General features: G+C 28.6%; 1 protein-coding gene across 2 annotated transcripts in view; it reads left to right on the top strand.

The window, feature by feature from the left end:
• The window catches only part of LOC142321045 (zwei Ig domain protein zig-8-like), a 951,170-nt gene extending 931,021 nt beyond the window's left edge, over window positions 1-20,149 (top strand). For both annotated transcript variants that reach the window (XM_075359050.1, XM_075359049.1), the window contains 2 exons: window positions 1,354-1,655; window positions 19,861-20,149. In XM_075359050.1, coding sequence (XP_075215165.1) covers window positions 1,354-1,496 — 143 coding nt within the window. In that variant the 3' untranslated portion in view covers window positions 1,497-1,655; window positions 19,861-20,149. The remainder of the gene's footprint in view (window positions 1-1,353; window positions 1,656-19,860) is intronic.
• The last annotated feature ends 1,725 nt before the right edge of the window (window positions 20,150-21,874 follow it).

The raw sequence follows: 21,874 nt of genomic DNA, 5'->3' as shown, positions 1-21,874 counted from the left end.
ATCCCTTATCTTCTGCATATTTAAAGGGGAAAATGCTGTCATGCTACTGGAAAATATACTACAATAAATTGATGGTTGTTTTATCTTCTCCTACCCCTTTATTCATTACCTTTTTTTTCAGTTTTGCATCATTGTACCATTTGCAGGAAGTACATTTCCAGACAATTTTTGATTCACTTAGAAAAGGAAGTTGGTTGGTTAGTTGTAGATATGTACTTTACTGAAAACATTTCAGTAATTTTAGTTCTAATTAGGACTAGAACATTTAAATGTCACGAATAAATATATGCATTAGGAAATAGTTTACATATAACGGTTCTCTTAACACATTTTCTCTCGTAGAATGATGAACAATAAATGAAAATGTGAAAAAACCTGCATTAGAAAGAAACAGATCGTGATATATTATGCTGTAACAAAAAACTTACGGATAACCTGATATATTTATCATCAAGAATAATACGCATCCAATTTCAGTCTTAATATGAATAATAAAAAATGAAATGGTATACTGTTGTCTTCTTCACTAATGCAAAAATAACGTTTTATATCAGCATATAAAGCCCAACGAGATAAAAGTAATATTTACCGTTACAAAATAAACATGATACCTTTACTCCAATCATCAAAGAAGCTTAGTGTAATAACGTAATTACTCTTACAGAAAGTAACTTGTGTGGTTCCTCCAGTACTTTAGCTCTACATAGCGTCGTTATTGCCATAAGAAAGGCAAAAACAAACAACTTAAATCAAAAAAGCACCTCTTTCTTTTAAAAACGGATGAATTATATACATTGCCTCTTTATCCCAGGAATAATAAAGAAAACAAAAAAATAAACAGAAGCTTACATTTAGATTTAAGACTTGATCACTGTGGACCGTAATGCAGTTTTTATTTCCCCTTATTCTGCTGTTTTCTCTTTTACCATTATTCCTTCATCATTTTGCTGAATTGTACCTTTCTTCTTGATTATTAAATCTTTTGATTTTGGTTTGGAAACCTTAATACTTATAGTTTTTTCCTAAAAATTCTCATATTCTGGATTTCCTCTTCAGAAATCTATTTTTTATAATTTTTTTCTGAATTTATCTTTAATAGTTCATTTTTTAACTAAAAATAATGGTAACTCCTAAAATTTAGTTATCTACTTTCCCTAACATTACAAGTAATAAACTACCTTGTTATTAGAACAGTTATCAATGAAAACTTAAGCAAAAAATTTAATAAACTAAACGATTATTAAACATTTTATTTATATAAATCAGAGCATTAACTATAAGATTTATCATAAATAGTTATTTTATAAGAAGCTTAGAAAATCAATCTTTAAAAAATAATTTTTTTTTTTTCAGGCGAGAGTCCGGCAGCAATGCAGACTGGGTCAGCGGGTCTATCAAATAGTTCGTTCAACTTGCTGACATTACTTCTTTTATGTTGGGCTTATTCTGCTCTGTTGGAACAACTTCGACTAATACCAGATGAAATCACGAGATAATACTCTCCGGCCAAAGTGTGTATTTCGGACGTTTTTTAAAGACTTTATTATATTAAATAAAGTAGTTTATCGGAACACGCACGTGCTCGATTTGGAATTTAAAAAATAATAATAAGTGATGTCAGTGCTTCAATTTACCGTATAAACATCTTTCTACAGGTGAGTTATAACATATTTAAAAAAAATTAATTTAAATTTACTACACTATTCGAGTAACATAAGCTAGCAGATAGATATATAAAGAAAAGTAGCCATATAAAGCTACAACTCAGTCGGTAAAACTGGATATAAATATAAATTAATTGCTTTTATTTTGTATTCTATTTAGGAATACTGCATATCATTTAATAATTTCAACTTAAATTGCAAAAAAACACTATCATTAATGTCAGTATAATAGGCCAAATAAATATTTAAAAAATCCCTTAAAAGTTTAAATTGCATCAAGTAATCTTAAGAAGCTCTTCAAATTGCCTAAAAAAAAAATTAATAATAACAGATTATATGTCTCAGTCTTGAAATGTCACATTTGGCTAAAAAAAAAGATGAAGTTAAACTTATAAAAATAAATAAACAAAATTCAAACAAAAAAAATTGAAATAGCTAGTTAAATAAAATATTTAATACTCGGGATACCAGAATAAGAATTTATTCTTCGACAAATTATCAGATCCTGAAAATATTTTCAACTGGATGGATTCAAGTTAAATTAATTCTAGATTAATCTCTTGATAGAAAAATTGGTATTAGTGCCGAGGAAAGTATAACATTGTGATATCGAAGATGACATTAGATAAATTTTAATATAGACTTTTCAAAACTGTAAAATTTTTAAAATCTAGTATTAAATTTCAACTTTGAATATTTAAATAATTTTAAAACAGGAGAGAAGATAATGAATGTCCAATTGAAAATAATATTTTGGTTAAAATTAGTGACTGATTTAATGAAAAAATTCTGCAGAAAAATTGAGTCGTAAATTAGACTGTTTAAACAAAAACAAAATTAAGAGGATACGTGTAGAAAAGTTTTAAAGCGGTTGCTAGCCCAGAAATGTATGCTTACGCAAACATCATTTGAATTATTAATACCACTAAGATGAGATTAAAACTTTCCTTTTCAAGCTATTTGATGCATTTAAGAACGGATGTTTTTTTTTATAATATCTCTTCATAATTAACTTCTAGCAGCCTAAAATACTCGGGTGGTTCAAAAAGGACTTCACAACTTTAAAAGCGTAAAAAATTTATTTAGATAGCTTACAATTTTGTTTGAGTCTCATTTCATAAAAAAATACATCAAGTTTGTCACCCAACAATCACTTTGGTTCGATATCGCTTTCATTTTTAATGCATACATCCCACCAGAAGTCTATTTCATTCCAGACTGTAGCCAGCAGCTCAGGGGTTACCTCTGCAGCTGCGGCGTTAATGTGAAGTCGTAGCTCAACAAGATCAGCACACAAAGGTAGTACATAAACCCGTTTTTTAATGAAATCCCATAAGAAAAAATTTAGCTGTGTCAAATCTGGAAAGCGAAGTAGCGATGCAACTGGACTTTACCCAGATAAACGATACCATTTACGGTTTCCTGCTGGATGAAAAACGGGCCTTACAATCTTTGTTTGCTTAGGGCACAAAAAACATTGACCTAAGGGCTATCACGAATGTGCTCCAAAGTTTTATGAGAGGTTGCACTACTCCATATTCGTCAGTTATGGGTGCTCATCCTGTCACTGATGTGAAAAGTCGATTAATCAGTAAAAATTACATTGTCTAAAAATCTATCGTTGTTTGTAATTCTATTCATCATTTCATATAAATTCATCGTTTTGCTATAAAATGATACTTTAACCGAGTGTGTACTAAATCATTTTTTATATGCTTTTAAAGTTGTGAAGTCCTTTCTGAATCACCGGGGTATTGCAAAAAAAACGTTTATATAGTAAAGAGAGCAACTGAAATCGTAGGGTTTAACTAAAGCATTATTTACAAAGGTAAAACATCCAAAAACACAGACAGTTTAGTTTAAAAGTTGATAGAATGTTAATTTAAAAATTTGTTTCCTTAAAACGATTACCAGTTAATACGTTTTGATATCTATTAGTAGAAAACTACACCTCTTTGCAATATCAAAATATTTCAAATCTCAAGAATCATCTTCAGTACTATCTCCGTAATTACTCAATCATTATGGAAATCTCAGATCGTTTCAAAAATTTAAAAACACCTTTTCTTTTCAATAAAAATTAAATATTGGGCATCAGTAATAGAAATAACGTGAAAGTTTTATTTTGTAATTAACCTAAAAGACCGGAAAAATTTAATTAAAATTTTAAGTTTATAAAAATAAAAAAATTAAAAAAATTGAAAATATTATAAATAAATCAAACATACTAATAATAATAGAATTTAATATTACATTTAAAATATGTAAAAATGATTAACTGTTGTTCATTGTTTTAAAATCATTCAACTGAGAATATTTAATAATAAAATTATTAATTACAGTGGAAAACGAAATCACTGTTATCAATAATTAATAACAGTCACTTTATATATTTATATTTAATAAATCGAAATTGTTATTTTATGCAAGTATTATACAGACATTGTATTTAAAAGAAAACCTACTCATTTTTAATTAAAATATACAACAAAGCTCTCTTCATAAAAAATAAAAATGATGACACTCAGGCTAACTTGATACATTATTTCATTAAATAAAGATATAAAAACGCATTTGGTGTTTTATCATAAGATTATAACACAGTTCTTGTATTAGGATTTTAAGTAAAACGCATAAATAAAGGTTGTACTGTTTTACTAAACAAAAATTATGTTAAAATCCGAATTTTTTTTATAATGAATATTTCGATGTATTTTAGCAAAATTTATAAGAATGAATTTGATACACTTCACGATCACAAAATATTCGGAAATTTAAATTTAATTACCACAAAAATATTAAATAAAAAAACTAGTTTTTAATTTCACAAAATTCCTATTTATGAAAGCTTCTCAACCACCTGCATACTAATCATTCTCAATATTTAATCGCCTTCAAGAATGAGATTACTCTTGCCTCACTTATTAATTCTTCTCTCAATTTATTATCAGTAAAATCAGGTTAACTCAGTTACACTGATGAGTCAGTTTAATCAAAAAAACTGTTTTAAATATCAGTACTATAAAAAGTTCTCAAAGCAGTGTGCATTTCATTATTACACAGTCATATTTCCAAGAATTAAGTTTTAAGACAACCATAATAAATTTATTTCCTTATTTTACAAGTTTACCAATTATTTTTTACATAAAGAAAATGTTAATAAATTAAAAAACACTAGTTTCTTACACTGCTGGTTTGAGAAGCATATTTTACTATTTTATGAAGCATGCACCATTAAATTTTCAATTCCCTTTGATGAGATATGAACTCGTAAATCATTCATGATATTTCAACTAGACTATTAAACATGATAATGAAATAACAATGAAAAATATTATGTTGAACATTTACATAGGAAATAAAAACGGTCAAGTTTTTAAAAATGAATATCCACAACCAGTTAGAATTTAGAAAGATCTTGAGTCACCTTCTTTAAATATGAAAAAAACTACAAATATAAAAAACAAAATATATTAGGAAAATAAGAAACAAAATAAATTAGTAAATAAAAAAGAATGGAACCCTAAAGTACTAAAAATGAAATACCATTTTTTTTACTACTTGATTATTCAATAAAATAGTTTTACGAGGTTCTTTAATAAATTCATAAATAAAAAATAAAAAAAAAATAAAAAAAAAAAAAAAACATAAATAAGTTTGTTTATAGTGTGAGTTTTTTTTAGCTTTAAATGAATCAAACCTACTGATAACTTATCCGATATTTGATTTCCATAAAATTACCCAAACACCCAAAATTACCCAAAAAGGTCTACCTAATTTCAAGTTTCGTTATTAGTCGGAGATGAGTTTTGAGTTTATAATGTGACTTCAATTTATTTTTCTGTATCTCCAGCAGATTCTGCCAATGTGGGTACAACTCTTTGAGAATAACACTTCATAAAGACCGTTAAGTAGAGCAGAAAACCTCGTGATAGTAAACGCTTTAAAACTATGATAAAATGTAATACAACAAAGTTAATAGTTTAGAAAAGCGTTTATGTAAACTGTATTTTTTTGTGTCGAATCATTTAACAATAGAATACACCAGTATTCCTATACATCGGTTTCTCCTTATAAAACCAAGTCGATTGTGTATAGACATTTGCATAAAACCCTTTCCAGAAAAAAATTCTTGTTTTTTTTTTTATCAACTCCTTTTATAATAATCTCAACAATGCGGGGAGCCGCTTGGTGCCCCACGCCTAGTGGTAAGCGTGCTGATCTGGCACGTAGGGACTACTCGTTGGAGGTCTTAAACCTGATATCTGACAAGAGAAGGATCAGGAGAAGATGGCAGCGCTACAGGAGGCGGGAGGACAGGACACCTCTAAACAGAGCTGCTCAGAGGTTAAGGAAATTGTTGATGAAGATCAAGACTAAATCGTTCAGGGATTTACTTGAAAATCTGTCCCGTCTCAACAGAGAAAATTGCTCATTATGGAAAGTTACCAAGAAATTCGGACGCTAACCACTCTCATTTACTTCTTTAAGGGCTCCCAATTTTAAGATGTTATTAGGCTTGTGACGATGTCGAGAAGGTCTTGGTGTTTGCTTAACATCTTGCCATGGTGTTCCAGCCACATGATGAGTAAGGAGCAGATGAGGGAAAACTTTTGAATTTTTAAATACTCCTATCCCTCTAAGTCTGCCCATCAGACTATTCTCTTTTGAAAAGGTATCTAGTTAACTCAAGGGGATAGAGAAAATTAAAAAGACTTCTGGGTTTGTCTCTATAATGCATAAGGTTTATTTATGCTGCCGTTTTCGGCTTTATTATATATAAAAAACTAGTTTAATGGGATTCTTCAAACGACCTACTTCCAATGCAATGGAAAGTCTCTCAAGTGACTATGATCCTAAAGCCAGATAAACCCTCATAGGAAGTTCCTTCTTACCAGGCTGATTGGTCTCCTGCCGATTTTATTTAATGTCTTCGAGAGGTGTTTTCTTCGAAGGCTATAGCATATTTTGGAGATTAAGGATGTGATACTCGACAATCAATTTGGTTTTAGAAGTGGCCACTAAATTAGAGATAAAACCCAAAAATATATAATACTATTAACGGTTGTTTCAAGAGAAAGAGATACTGCTCTGCGGGAACTTTAGATGTACAATAAGCCTTGAACAAGGTTTGTTTACCAAGTCTGATCTTCAAATTGAAATCTTGCCTTTCATATCGTTATTATCTGATTTTGTGAAATTACTTAAATGATCGCTTCTTGTAAGTTAGATGTAATCAAAATCGATCTAACCATTTTTAAGATTCCTTGGGAATGCTGCCGGGCTCGGTATTGGGGCCGGTTTTATTCCAAATGTATTCTGCTGAACTTCCTTGTCTAAGAACTGTTGTAGTTGCATCGCATGCGAAAAATATTTCAATTTTTGTGGTTGATGATAACCACTGGATTATAGCCTCGGAGGAGTTCTAGTCGTCGTTGAATGCAATCAGTATGTGGCTACACAAACGAAAGATTAAAGTCAATCCGATGAAATTTACCCATGTTACCTTTACGAACAAGAGAGGACTGCCATCCAGTCTAATTGGATAACGTTTAAATTCCTTACAACTAGTATGAGATACCTTGGCTTATACCTAAATCGCTACATGACGTGCAGAGGTCAAGTACAGAAGAATAAGAAACAGATTGGCAAGAAATTCATGCTTTTGTATTGGCTAATAGGTAGGGGATCTTAATTGACTCTAAAAAGGTCTTTCTATATAAGAACTTCTTGAAACCTAAATGGACATATGGGATTCTGCTCTTAAGGACGTATAATAACAGCAATATTAAAGTGATCCAAAGATCATTGAATAAATACTGAGAAAAGTGACCCAAACACCATGGTTCGTCAGGTATTCGAAAATACATGAATACCTGGGAATTCCGTAAATTAAGGATGAGAGTGAACCTTTCAGCTATAAACACAAGGTTAGCCTAAACAGCCATGTTAATCCCCTTGCTTTGAACTTGCTAGACAACGTTGATGATATTAAACCATTGAAAAGGATTTATGTGCTAGACCTTAATAATATTCGTTGAAGATACTTTTTTTTCCCGGTGCATTTTACAGTAACAATTTTTTTTTTTACTATTGCTTTAACGCTTATTTTCATTTTTTTTTTAGTTCTACTACTGTTTTTTTTTATTACCAACGCTGTTTTCATTCGTTCGTTTATCTACCTTCTATTTATTAAAAATATCGCGTGTGATCTGAATGTGTTGGACACATATGGTGTGGTACATAGATAGAACAAATTATAGAAGGTAGAATTAGCAAAATAATTACCTTTCAGACTTTTGGAGAGCATATAACGTGAATGGGAATAAATTAATTTGATAAATTGGTTAGTTTAATTGAATTCTTTGTTTAATTATTTTCTTTGTTTATTTGTACAAACAACAAATAACAACAGGAGTACAAATAACAATAACAATACACAAATAACAATAGGAGTACTGAAAACCTTATTAAATGAATCTATTTTGCTCTGCCGTCTTCCACTCTCATAAGCTTAGTTTGTTTACGCATCTGAATAAGTTGAATAGACCTAATAGATGACGTATAAAATTTCCTGGTAGGTGCTGCTGCTTCTTGAGATAAAACTTATCTTTCTGACTTAAAAAACGAAATTAAGCGGGGCGTGACGACCATTCTTCGAAGAAAGTTTAATTGATAGATTGCGCTGCATGCAAGTCTTTTTACTAAACTATTCACGGTAAAGATTTTTATTGTCAGTGAATAAATAAATATTTTTTTTAGTTTTATTATAGATAAAGATGATTTTTTTTTTCTATTTCGTGAAGTTTGGATAAAGAAAATAGGAAAACTTTTCGATCGTTGAAAAAAATGTTATAAATGTTGCGGATAAAATTTATTGAAAATGTCAACTTTATTTTCTATGAAAAAATCGTTGAAATTAAACTACCTGTACCCAGTATATGTTGGAAAACTCTAGTTCAAAGAGTTTACGGTTGGCATGTAGCCTGTTACTACTGGCAGCATGCCAAATGTCAAAATTATTTTCTCTAAAGAAAATCGTTGGGCTTAAACAACCCCTTCACTATTTCGGGTAGAATATGAACGTTTAAAATTTCACTGTCAGATAATTTTTGTAGTGAACAATTTTACGTGAATTACATTAAACGATTTTTTCTTAATATATGACTCAATATTTGTCAGGGATATCATACAGGGTATGAATTTGTAATGGATTTCAGGATGCTAGTTCCCGTATTATTATAGTGCCAAATTTCTATTTACTTAAATACTATATTAATATAACATTTTTGAAAAGACTGCCAGTTCAGTTGAAATTAAAAGTTTATTAACAATAAGGAAAAATTCTCTAAATTTCAATTAGATCTACTTAAATGATTTTCTTAAAATCTTTTCAAGTTAATATTTTTTAACTTTACCACAAGTTTTAGAGACGAATTTGAACAATCCAGTCACAAATACTTTTAAAAGAGGATTATATTTCTCATCTATCAAGTGATTTCATTTATACTGTAAAATATCTTACAAAGTCACTTCGTCTGAACTTAGATTCTCGATCCGTCAGTATTTATCGGGTCATATCCGAGTACTGGTGAACTAATTCTCCCTACTAATAAAATTTTTTTATCACATTATATCCTATGCACTAATAGTTTTGTTTTCAACCTGTTTTAACCTTTATTTCAGTTTTCAGTGAACTCATTTACAGTTAGTTTCGGTTTCAGTTATGAAACTAACCGAAACCGAAATAACAAAAAATAACATTCTGTAAATAAGTTGTTGAAAGCTTAACCAAAAAAATTATCTTTAATGACATGCTTTCCTTTTCCATTAGTAAATTCTACGGGATTAAATGCACTGATATACAGGATTACCATAAAAGAATGGTGCGGTTTCAGTAATTCATAGGAAGATTGTAGGGAAATTTCTAGGTGTTTTATTGGTATCCCTGATAGCCTCCAACTCAAAAGTTTGTTTATCAGCAGTTGTAACCACAACGTCAGTTCTTGTATTGTTGTTGCGGTGAGTTTAGTGAGTTACTATGTTCTCAGATAAAGACAAAGCAAAGTGTGTTTTATTGATACCTGAATTAAAATCCGTAATTTTAGTTCAACGTGCGTTTCAACGTGAATTCGGAAGAGATCCACCACACAAAAATAACATAACACGTTGGTTCAAACAATTCGAAGAAACTGGATCGGTTAAGAAACAGAAATCAATCGGCAGACCAAGTGTACCTGACGAAACGGTTGAACTAATTAGACAATCGGCAATTAGAAGTCCTGGGAAGTCTATCCCCCGTCGAAGCGTCGAATTAGGTATTCCAAAATCAACAGTTCACAAAGTTTTACATAAAAAACTGAAATTACACGCTTATAAAATCCAGATACTGCAGGAATTGAAACCCGATGATGGTGTAAAACATTACAGTTTCGCTGTTGAATTGTTGGACAGAATAAGTGAAAACGAATCATTTTTAGATGATATAATTTTTACAGACGAAGCTACATTCCACGTGAATGGATGCGTTAGCAGACACAATTCACGAATATGGGCCTCTGAAAACCCACACGTAATTATTGATAAACAACGCGATTCGCCTAAAGTTAATGTTCGGTGTGGTGTGATGAAAAATCGTGTAATAGGGCCTTTCTTCTTTGCTGAAAAAACAATTAATGGAGTTGTGTATCTTGACATGTTAATCGATTATTGCTTTCCTCAGCTGGATGAACTCGAAAACATTCATCGACTTCATTTCCAACAAGATTGTGCTCCCCCGCACTTCAATGCATTGGTCACGGACGCTTTGAACGAAAAATTTGGAGATCGATGGATAGGCCGGCAAGGACCCATACTTTCGCCTCCAAGAAGACCAGACCTGACACCTTGCGATTTTTTCTTGTGGGGGTACATCAAAAGCGTTGTTTATACACAAAAAATTTGCGACCTAAACCACTTAAAAAACAGGATTAATGAAGCAATGACAACCATTAACGAAGAAATTTTAACCAATGTTTGGAGAGAAGTTGAGTATCGTTTGGACATTTGTCGAGCGACTAAGGGCGCAGATATTGAAATTTATTAATTATGTAAAAAAATGTTTGAGACGACAAATTTGAAAAATAAAAAACATAAACTGTAAATAATTCTGTTTTAATGTAAACCATGTTCAAAACTGCACCATTCTTTTATGATAACCCTGTACTATAGAAGTATTATTACTGAGAATTCGACATATAAAATATTATCTACAATGAAACATTTCTAGAAGATTAGTCGAAATTATACGTAGACTAAAACTCATTGTTATGGACTTTTTTTATTAAAGAACATCTACTTTCTGTCAACCAGTTCACTACTTTTCTGTTTTTGTTACATGGCTGAGGCTTTGGCTTTGTATACATTATGGAAAGGGATGATTTCCATTGCTGCAACTAAACATGGCGGGAGACTCGAAAATATAAATTCACTCATTTATGCAAATTATCGTTTTTCATGTACTTATAATTTATTTTTGTATTTCACCGACTATAAATGCTAATAAAATATATTTAAGAAATGCAACTTTAGGATTCTTGATAAATATTAAAAAAATCTTTTTGTAAATGTCTGTAAAACACAATTTACCTCATCATCCTGCCAGCATTTTACAAATGTCATGTTACTTTTAATCCGACATCATGTTTGTATTTTAGTTACTTAAACAGTTTATCTTCTTTTAATATTTGATTTTAAAAAATTTTATATGGAACGTATAATTTTATAACATTTCGTTTTTATTTATGTTTTTTTTTCCTTTTTAAATCAATTTTTCCTAAAAGAAAGATGTTTTGAACACTATAAAACTATCGAATCGTATTTCTTTTGATTTTTAAATCTAAAGTGTTTAGTAGAAGTCAGTAGCCAATCGTGTATGTAGCAGTATATCTTTAGAATATAGGTTCTATTATGTTATCGTTTTTTACCTGTAACTGAAAGAGTAACTTAAGTTTTATTTTGACAAAACATCCGGTTGATTATCAACAGTAAATCTCCTTTTGCTCCTTTCGGCTGCTTTTAATAGTAGAACGGGTAAAGTTCATTTTCTATTTACAATATTTTCAGCATCGTTTTAATTATTTTCTAACACGGTGTGCAAAGTTTTAAGACATTCTCTAAAACATATAATTCTGGAAAATAATGTCAGTTTAATGCATTAAACTATAAATAAACAATGAAATTGTTCCATCATCATAATAGTAAACTACATCCGTATTTAAATGAGATGTTTTAAGACGAGAAAAAATATTATGCATTATAACGAGTAAATGAAGAAGTTTATGACTTATTTCAGGTAAACGTTTATAATACAATATTTTTTTATTGGACTTCATATACCAAAAATTACATCACATTAGAAAAACAAGAGAATATTTAGTGATTACAGGATCTATTTTATCATGTTGTAAACAGAATACATATGTACAATTTACATTGATGGTTGATATGGTTGTATTTTGACACAAAACAGTAATATTGTTATTTTAAAATATTTACCTACCTCATATAAATTTTAATGAAAAGATATATCTGTAATCACTAGGATATCCGTGCTTTCTCTAGTAAGAGATTATACACCAATTAAAAACAAATTAATTTACGATTTATTAATATACAAGAAACAGGTAGTAGAAACAAATAAAATACATTTAATATTTTCACAATTTACACGGACCATTTTTTGATGGACATTTTACACAGATTTTATTAGTTATTATATATACATAATTTTCTTTAACGAGTGAAAAGTTTTTCGTGAAAGTGAAGCTGACGTTGTCACTTCACTTTTGAAAAATGTACGATTGATTTCCTAGTAAAAACTATAATCTTTACGAAAATACTACCTAAATTTTACAATATAAATTTAATTTTTTTTTCTAAAAAGTATAAGATGCATTCATTAAAAATTACGTTATCTATGGGACCATTTTGAGTATTTATAGTGTATTTGGTTAAATTATGTTATTCTCTTTAAATGTACTATTTTAATAATAGTTTAATTTAAGAAAACATTTCGATGGAAAAATAATACAGATTAGTATGCTTTATAAATTAAACATGTTTTTTTTTTAATTTTACAATAATTTCATAAATTTATGTACTCTGGTAAAACTGTATTAGAAGACGTAATTTTCTCACCTACCCGGGAGGCATGCATGTAGCAGACTAAGTATGATGGTAATAATAATGGTTATTCTAATTTACAGCCGTGTAGTATTATGTTTTCATTACTTTATTCAATATTTCAAAAGAGATTCTAGCTATTATTCATACTATTTAAAGTTTATTTTTATAGGAATTAATTAACAAGAAATTAGTTGTTAGAGAAATGTATTAATAAACCCTTTTTCCTTACACTATTATACGTATTTAAAATAGTTTTAACTATTTTTAAATTCTGTGTTTTTTTAACCTCCAGAAACACCGTTAGGTATTCCTTCAGAAGATGAGATTAATGATTTATAGCGTATGAAAATGTCATGCCTGAACGGGATTCAAACCCGGGACCTCCGGGTGAAAAGCTGAGACGCTACCACTCGCACCACGGAGGCCGGAAAGTTCTGTGATTTAAAAATCTTAATAATAAAAATTAACTCAAAAACATATTGCGTACTTTTTCTAGTTTAGTATTAAAATTCTAAAATATTTAGCATATTTAATATTAAATTCAACTTTAACAGGTTTAATAATCTCGCGTCTACTAAAATATTTTTCAAATGTCCAAAACTTCAGAATAGATTTTTTTTTGGTTGATGATATCGCCACGTAAGCTTGAAGCTTGATGTTAGTGAATGGGGTATGGAAATGGAATTTTTTTACGTATAGAAAATGCCATGCCTGATCGGGATTGGAATCCGGAACCTCCGGATGAAAAACTGAGACGTTACTACTCCGCCACAGAAATCGGTGGAGATAAATTCGGTGGCCAAACAGAATAAATTGATGGAATTATTTTATTTTTATTATCAAATCACGGTCAGGGGTTTTCAAAGCCTAAAAATTCTCAAGTACAAGCTTCTAGCTTATTTGATGAATAAAAAAAACAAACTATTGGTTTATAAAATAACCAGGACTACTATAAAAAAGAGAAAATAACAAAAGTAAATGAGTGCCAATAAATCATAGAAACACAGAGAAAAATTCAACTAATAACTTAATGAATAAATTAATCAATCTTTATAATCGTTTATAACAACAAATTTTGGTAACTTTATAACAAATCGGATACATACCCATTTAAAATTATATTTAGGTTTGCAAAATAAATTTTTAATACATTATTAGCAGAGATACATATTTCGAGAAGTCGGTTCACACCTTTTTTATATTAACTACTTCTAAATTTCTTCATATTTAAAAAAAAAAAATCTTTAATACCATTATCTAGTTAATACCAGTATCTAAATGCTATTTACAAATTCCTACAATTTTTTTTTTTAAATAAGGTAGCTCACACTTGTTTACAACGTACACTATTTTTCTACTCACTCTCAACTGTACTTAAGTACGTATTTCTTAGTTAAATTTATTACATATCCCTCTTAACAAATAAGAAATACCCCTTTTAGCCCCTATAAGACAATTTTCATACATACCTTTCGTCATCTTTCTGATGTTCCACAGATGAAAATTTAATTTGTATGTTCAATTTCTGTACAGATTCTCACTCACTAGAATATCTTATAATTTAGATTTAACGAGAAGAATTTAAAATTACGCATTCCCTTTTCTAAATTTTTAATGTGGCCATACAGTGCTTTGAACAGATAAAGAAGACTTTAGAAAATTTAGAAAAATGACCGAAAAATTCTTGAGCAAAGATTTATCATGATCCCTCAACTCCTTAAATTATTCCGTTCTGAAATGCATAAATTCTGACTTCAAGTAAATTTCATGGTGATGTAATGAAAATGAACGAGATGTAACTGTCAGAAAATATGAGGGAAAATTTTAGTATTAATTTTTATTATTTTTAAGAATATGCTTGAGAGAATGTGTGACAGTCCCCAAGTCAGAGTTACAAAAGCAAATACAAAAAAACAATGAAAAATAATTTGAAAAAGTTATAATTGTAATGTACTTTATAATAGCACCCTTATTAAAACATACATTAGTAAATATTATCATAAAATAGTATAAATAAAAAAATATTTTTTTATCATTCACATAATTTTAACAAAATAAGTAATTTCTTTTATGACTTGCAAAGCAAAATTAATGTCGCTTAGACAATGAGTAACATCCTTTTATATCAAACAAATAAATCAATAGGAAATGTTGAATTCTTAAAAAAATATTGGCGAAAATTGCAACTCCACGTTACAATTTGGTTGCACAGTAAACGATATAAGAATGCTCTTTCTGCGCTAAAAAAAACTCTAAATATTCAACATATTCAAACATTTTAATTCCTGAGAACTCTTTTTAATTAAAAGACGTTTTTTGGTTAAAATTTTACAAAGTATTGCGTTACAATGCTATCCTGATATACGTTAACAAATACTCTTAATATAATTACTGCTGACCCTTCAAGAACTAACTTCCTTCTTGTGTTTTTAATGACTCCATCACGGGTAGTCGGGTGCTACTAATTAAAATATTTTCCATTCTCTCAAAACTTTTTTGACCTAATAACATTTTTCTCTTCTACTTTAGGAATCTCCATTCCATTTGTTGTAAAACTAATTTCCCTTAGCAACATCTTTAACGTTTCGGTATTTTTCTGACGATCAGTTCCATAACCGCTTCGATAACCCAATCATATTAAGGTGCTTCTTCTTAAGAATAATTTTTTCTTTATCCAATAACAACATTGGATTGTAACTTCTTTGTATGAAGAATTACCAATGATTTCTGCTGAACTAATGACGCATTTTTTTGGCTGAAGTGTCTGATTCCTTAAAGGTTTATGTTTCATTGTTAGAAAATATACGCAAACTTTCTTGAAAATATCGAAATCATTCATATAATGCGTGAAAAAAAAAGGCCTTGGGTTGTTCTCCCAAACTACGTTTTATTCTCTTACTTACATTGACTAACTGGAGAAATATGACCCTTGATACTCCTATTAGTAGTACACTACACAGTACGACCCAAAGCAGTTGGTTATGCGAAGAGCCACACAAGAAATTAAAGAAAGAAAGCGTTCATCATCATAGTGCAAAGAAATTGTAGGGAAAAACGAAAAAATTAATATACAAAATTTTAGACTTACAGGTTCAAGTCCTAATAAAGTCAGTTATTTTTACACGGATTTCAATACTAGATCCTGGATACCGGTGTTCTTTGGTGGTTGGATTTATCAATTAACCACACATCTCAGGAATGGTCGAACTGAGACTGTACAAGACTACACTTCATTTACACTTATACATATCATCTAAATTCATCTTCTGAAGTATTATCTGAAAGGTATTTACCGGAAGCTAAACAGGAAAAAGAAAGAAAGACTTATAGATTACGTATATAGGTATACGTATAGTAGATTACGTATAGTAGAAAGGTATTTGAAACGTAACGTTTTAAGAAAGTGAAAAAGGGTAATCATGAAATAAACAGGACCGCAAAAATTCTGCTCATTATTGTTATAATTATTATTACACATTTTAATACTGCATTTGTTGATACAAATAATTAGGCCTTAGGGAAAGTAAAATTTAACAAAAAAAATCTTTTATTTAATTTTACATATTTTTTTTTTGAAACAGCTCTTCCTAATAAATAAAAAGATATATATTTGTAAAATATTCGTTCATTGCTAGTGAAACGTATAACAAAAAGATTTAAATAAAACAATGCGATTTTTATCATTTCTGAAGAATCAGTTTCAGAAGAATTGTAGACGATTCAAAAAATCTGTAGGAATTTAATCCACAGAAAAATCAGTAAATCAGCAACAACGTTGTAGTCAGTGATGTGTAGCAACTGATTCAGCAATTGAATGAATTGAATAGTTCCGATGTTAAATCCGGTAGCATCTTATTCAGCTTCCTTTTTAAATTAAATTGATTGTGTATACATGTTCGTCCTACGAATATCTTTCTTAAATTATACAACTTTAACATTAATTTATATAAATTTAAATTAAATTTATATTTTAATTATTCTTATTATTTTAATAACTTTTGAAAAAAATACTGAACAATTAAATGAATTTCCTTTTTTTGCAGTTTTTCTTACAGCAGTAATATAAAATTAGATGTTTAATAAAGGTAGTAAATTGATTTATTGTCGTTATATTTTTGGGGGAAAATCTAAATATTGAATTATCCAGTTACATACTACACATTTTATTCTTTCGTTAATTGTTATTCAACCAGAATTAACTTTCATGAATTCTGATAAGAGACTAGTTTCTGATTACTATAACAAATAAAAACCATATTGAAGAATTAAACGTAAATTTTATTGCTTATAAATTCATTGATTTAAAATATATATGTATTACAATTATTATATTGTTTGATCTGCAATCCGAAATTGTGAATAATTTTTTTTTAATTTTTTCGTTAAATAATTCAATAACTGGATCCTAAAGTGATTGGAAAAGTAACAAGCCCAACGGAAAAATATATGTATAATTAAAAACAAGATTCTTCTGATTTATAAATACAAAGATATTTTAGTTAAAAATAGTAATACTAAAGTAAAAAAATCAGTGTGAAATATAGAAAGCAACGTAAAATAAACTTACGTGTTTTCAACTGATAGAGAAAAAATTGTGTTAAAACAGAGTTGAAGCAGAAGTCAGATAATTAAGAAGAGGCAAGTGGAAATTCATTAATTGGGCAGAGAATACCGCCATTGAACACGAATAATTCCTCTAAGGTTGTTGGTTCGCCAAACATATCTTTGGGAACGTTCTGTGATAAACTAAACTGTTCACTATGCACTACATACTTTCTTCGTATTTTGTTTTATGGTAATATATGGAATAGATGGAATACCTGCAGAATTACTGCGCAGTGTAGGTGAGAAACCCATAGATAGATTATACAAACTAGTGTGTAATATTTACGAAAAAGGGGAATTTCCGTCCGATTACAAAAAGAATGTTATAATCATTATACCAAAGAAAGCAGGAGCAGATTAATGTAAAGAATACAGAACAATTAGCTTAACACATCAAAAATCTTAACTAGAATTCTGTACAGAAGAGTTTAGAGGAGAGTGGAAGAAGTGTTAGGAGAAAACCAATTTGGTTTCAGGAAGAGTATAGAAAAAAGGGAAGCAATTTTATCGCTCAGATTAATAGTATAAGGAAGATTAAAGAAAAACAAGCCAACATACTTGGCATTTATAGATCTAGAAAAGGCATTCGTTAACATAGACTGGAATAAAATGTTCAGCATTTAAAAGAAATTAGGGCTCAAGTAGAAAGATAAAAGAACAATTGCTAACATTTACAGGAACCGAACAGCAACAGTAATAATTGAAGAACATAAGAAAGAAGCCGTAATAAGAAAGGGAGTCCGATAAGGATGTCCCCTATTCCCGTTAATTTTTAATATTTACATAGAACTAGCAGTTAAAGAAAAATTTAGATCCGGAGTAACAGTACAAGGTGAAAAGATAGAGTTGCTATGATTTGTTGATGATATAGTAATTCTAGCTGAGAGTAAAAAAGATTTAGAAGAAACAATGAACGTCATGAATGAAATCCTACGCAAGAACTACAGCATGAAAATAAACAAGAACAAAATGAAATGTAGTAGAAATAATGAAGGCGGACCACTGAATATAAAAATAGGAAGAGAAAAGATTACGGAGGTAAAAAAATTTTGTTATTTAGGAAGTAGAATTACTAAAGATAGATGAAGCAGGAGCGATATAAAATGCCGAATAGCAAAGGAAAAACGAGCCTTCTGTCAGAAATATAAATTATTTACATCAAAAATGAATTTAAACGTCAGGAAAACAATTTTGAAAATATGTGTTTGGAGCGTAGCTTGATATGGAAGTGAAACTTGAACGATCGGAGTATCTCAGAAGAAAAGATTAGAAGCTTTTGAAATGTGGTGCTATAGGAGAATGTTTAAATCAGATTGGTGGATAAAGTGACAAATGAAAAGATGTTGCGGCAGATCGATGAAGAAAGAAGCATTTGGAATAAATATAATTAAAAGAAGAGACAGACTTATAGGCCACTTATTAAGGCATCCTGGAATAGTCGCTTTAATATTGGAGGGACAGGTAGAAGGAAAAATTGTACAGGCAGGCAACGTTTTAAATATGTAAAACAAATTTTTAGGGATGTAGGATATACGGGATATACCAAAATAAAACGACTGGCACTAGATAGGAAATCTTGGAGAGCTGCATCAAACCAGTCAAATGACTTAATACAAAGAAAAGGGAATTTAGTTTATTTTAAGTTCACAAATCATTTTTATTAGAATGTGGTATTACACCGAATTAATAAAACCTAGCAAGAAAGACAACTATAATACGTAACAGAGATCGACACCTAAATCTGAGTTTTACATTAACGCTGATACTGGATTTTACTTAATTTCCCTACCTTTTTCTGTACTATATATTCTTTAGTTATAGATTATGCATATTTTGGACCTATATTATAGGCAGTCTATTAGGCGGTCTAAATGTTGAATTTGTAATAATAAAGAATTGTAAAAAGAGGTTGTTTTGTAGAAGCTTAGTAACTATATCTTTACCTTAATTTATAACTGTTAGAATACACCTAATAATAATAAATAGATTGTAATGAATAGCATGTTTAAGTCAAATTTAGCAATAAATTTATTGGACCCCAATAAAATATTAAAAATGAAAAAATTTTCTTTATTAAAAAAGAATTACCAAAACTTCATAACTAAATTAAATTTTAGTTAACTGATGTATTTTTGTAAACTTATGTAAATTTCAGGAATTTCAAATTTAAATTAAGTTGAGAAAATTTAAGTGGAAAATAATCAGCAACGTACAGCCGGTAGAAAACCGATATTTTTCGGAAAAAGGATAACCTACTTGTTCGTTAGTTGTGTATTATGTCATAAAATTTTATGTATTAAGATGTATTTTCACCAATTTTGTATAATTAGGAAAAAGTTATTCTTTATGTTAAACATAATATTACAATTATGATGTTAAAAATGTAATTAAAAACCTAATTTAATTTTTTTTTGTGTGTTTACAGGGTGCGTTCATCTCTACAATTCATTTTTTTCAGAAGAATTCTCTCTCCCGTTGTACATAAAAAAATATATACATATATACAAACAATTATAAAAAAAAAAAAAAAATGTTTCCCAGTTTTATAGTGAAACTACGAATATGAAATTAACAACCCTATTTGAAATGGAAAAAGTAAGACGTGATTTATCTATAATATTTTGTAATACTTAAGTTATCATATACATTTAGATTAAATAATGAAGATTACATAAGACAGCACACAAATTCCGAATTTTAAAACGAACATTATTATTGTGATACATACTGTACATTAAATTTTAGTTTTATACATAATTTATTTCATTAGAAATTAATATAATGTAAATATTAATTATTAATTTTACTTTTTATTATTACTTCTTGCTGATTGTTTTTTAAATATTTTTATTTGTTTAATTATTACATAATCATAAGAAAAACAAAAGGTAAATAGAATAATTAAAGTGTATGTTTAACATTTAAATTAATGTAATAAAGAGTAAGAAACATAATTTCATATTATATATATATATAAGGTAAAATAAATTTTCTGGCGATTGACTGGGTAAAATAAGTTAACAAAATAAAGAGGTTAAACGTTTTTAAAAAAATTATATTTAGAAAAAAAAAGCAAATAAAAATTTATTATAAATTAATATTTCCTAATTAATGTATAAAAAATTAATCACACTGTTATGTTATTAAACAAATAAAATTACTAGGTTAAAACGAGCAAAATAGAAAAAAATTAAAATTTTTTTAAATAAGTATTTCTATTTTTTTCTACTGAAAGCAAAAATCGTATTAATTTCTGTAGTCAAGAATAAGAAATTTCAATAACCTGCATTCATCAGTTCAAAGGGAAGTAATAATCTGCACTAAGGACAATGAACGATTTACCGTAATAATTTACAGTTGACTTTAGCCATCGTATTACCTTTTTTGACCTTTATTTAGTTTTCTAGGATGTTACTGTACGTGATTTATTACTTTCTTTGAAATCTTGACGTAACGTTTTCTTTCACAGTATCCAGAGTAAAATTTCTTTTATTTGATAGCGATTATAATTTGGGCGAACAATTATTCATATGTCGTATGGGTGTACTTGGTAATAGTTAGTACTTATGTGAAACTTGGCACTCTATTTCTGTCGTTTATTTTAAATGTTTAAAAATGGTGTTTCCTGCATAAGATGTAATATATTACATTTCTCACTTTAAAATTTTCGTTTGTATTAATATCATTCTATTTTATTGATATGAGAAAATAATATTTATGCATTCAATTTACTTACGAAAAGTATGTTACTTTGTTACGAAAAACATATTTTTTTTACGTAAGGTTAAGTGTACCGGTAAATTTTCTTTACTTCTTAGGCGTGCTGGTTTTCATACGTTATCAAGCAATGTGGAACCTTCTGTGAAGTAAATCGTTTACAGTAATGTATTATAAGAACAAAATACGAAATACAGAAGCCTGGTTTAATAAATAGATTCCAATAATCTGGGAAGTCGAACAACACCGGATGAATTTTTAAGCGGTTGGATAAATCAGTTTATTAACTAATGGAAAAATTACACTATGATTGAATCAGTTATTTAAATAGATTTTCTATAAAAAAAAATAACATCACACCTAATAATTAACTTTTAATAGTATATTAAAAATATTTAAAATTCTGTAATATTAATTAGTTAATATAAATAACAATTTTTGTATATTGTTGTAAATTATGTATGCGTACTGTAAATATTTGTAAATTTTATTATTCTAACATAAATAAAATTATAAATTATTAAGATAGTTAACAAAATAACAATTGTTTGATTTATTTACAATAAATAAAATTATAAATGAATAGTTAATAAATAAATTTAAAAAACTGTTGATTGATTTACAATCAAAGAATGAAACTGTTTAGAAATTAATAAAAACATTTTACCAAAGAAAATAAAAGAAGAAATTACTTTGTTATGTAACATTATATAATAAACATT

The sequence above is a fragment of the Lycorma delicatula genome, chromosome 3 (genome assembly GCF_047948215.1).
Source record: "Lycorma delicatula isolate Av1 chromosome 3, ASM4794821v1, whole genome shotgun sequence".
NCBI classification, from domain to species: Eukaryota; Metazoa; Arthropoda; class Insecta; order Hemiptera; family Fulgoridae; genus Lycorma; species Lycorma delicatula.
This window is presented reverse-complemented; position numbering and strand designations above follow the sequence as displayed.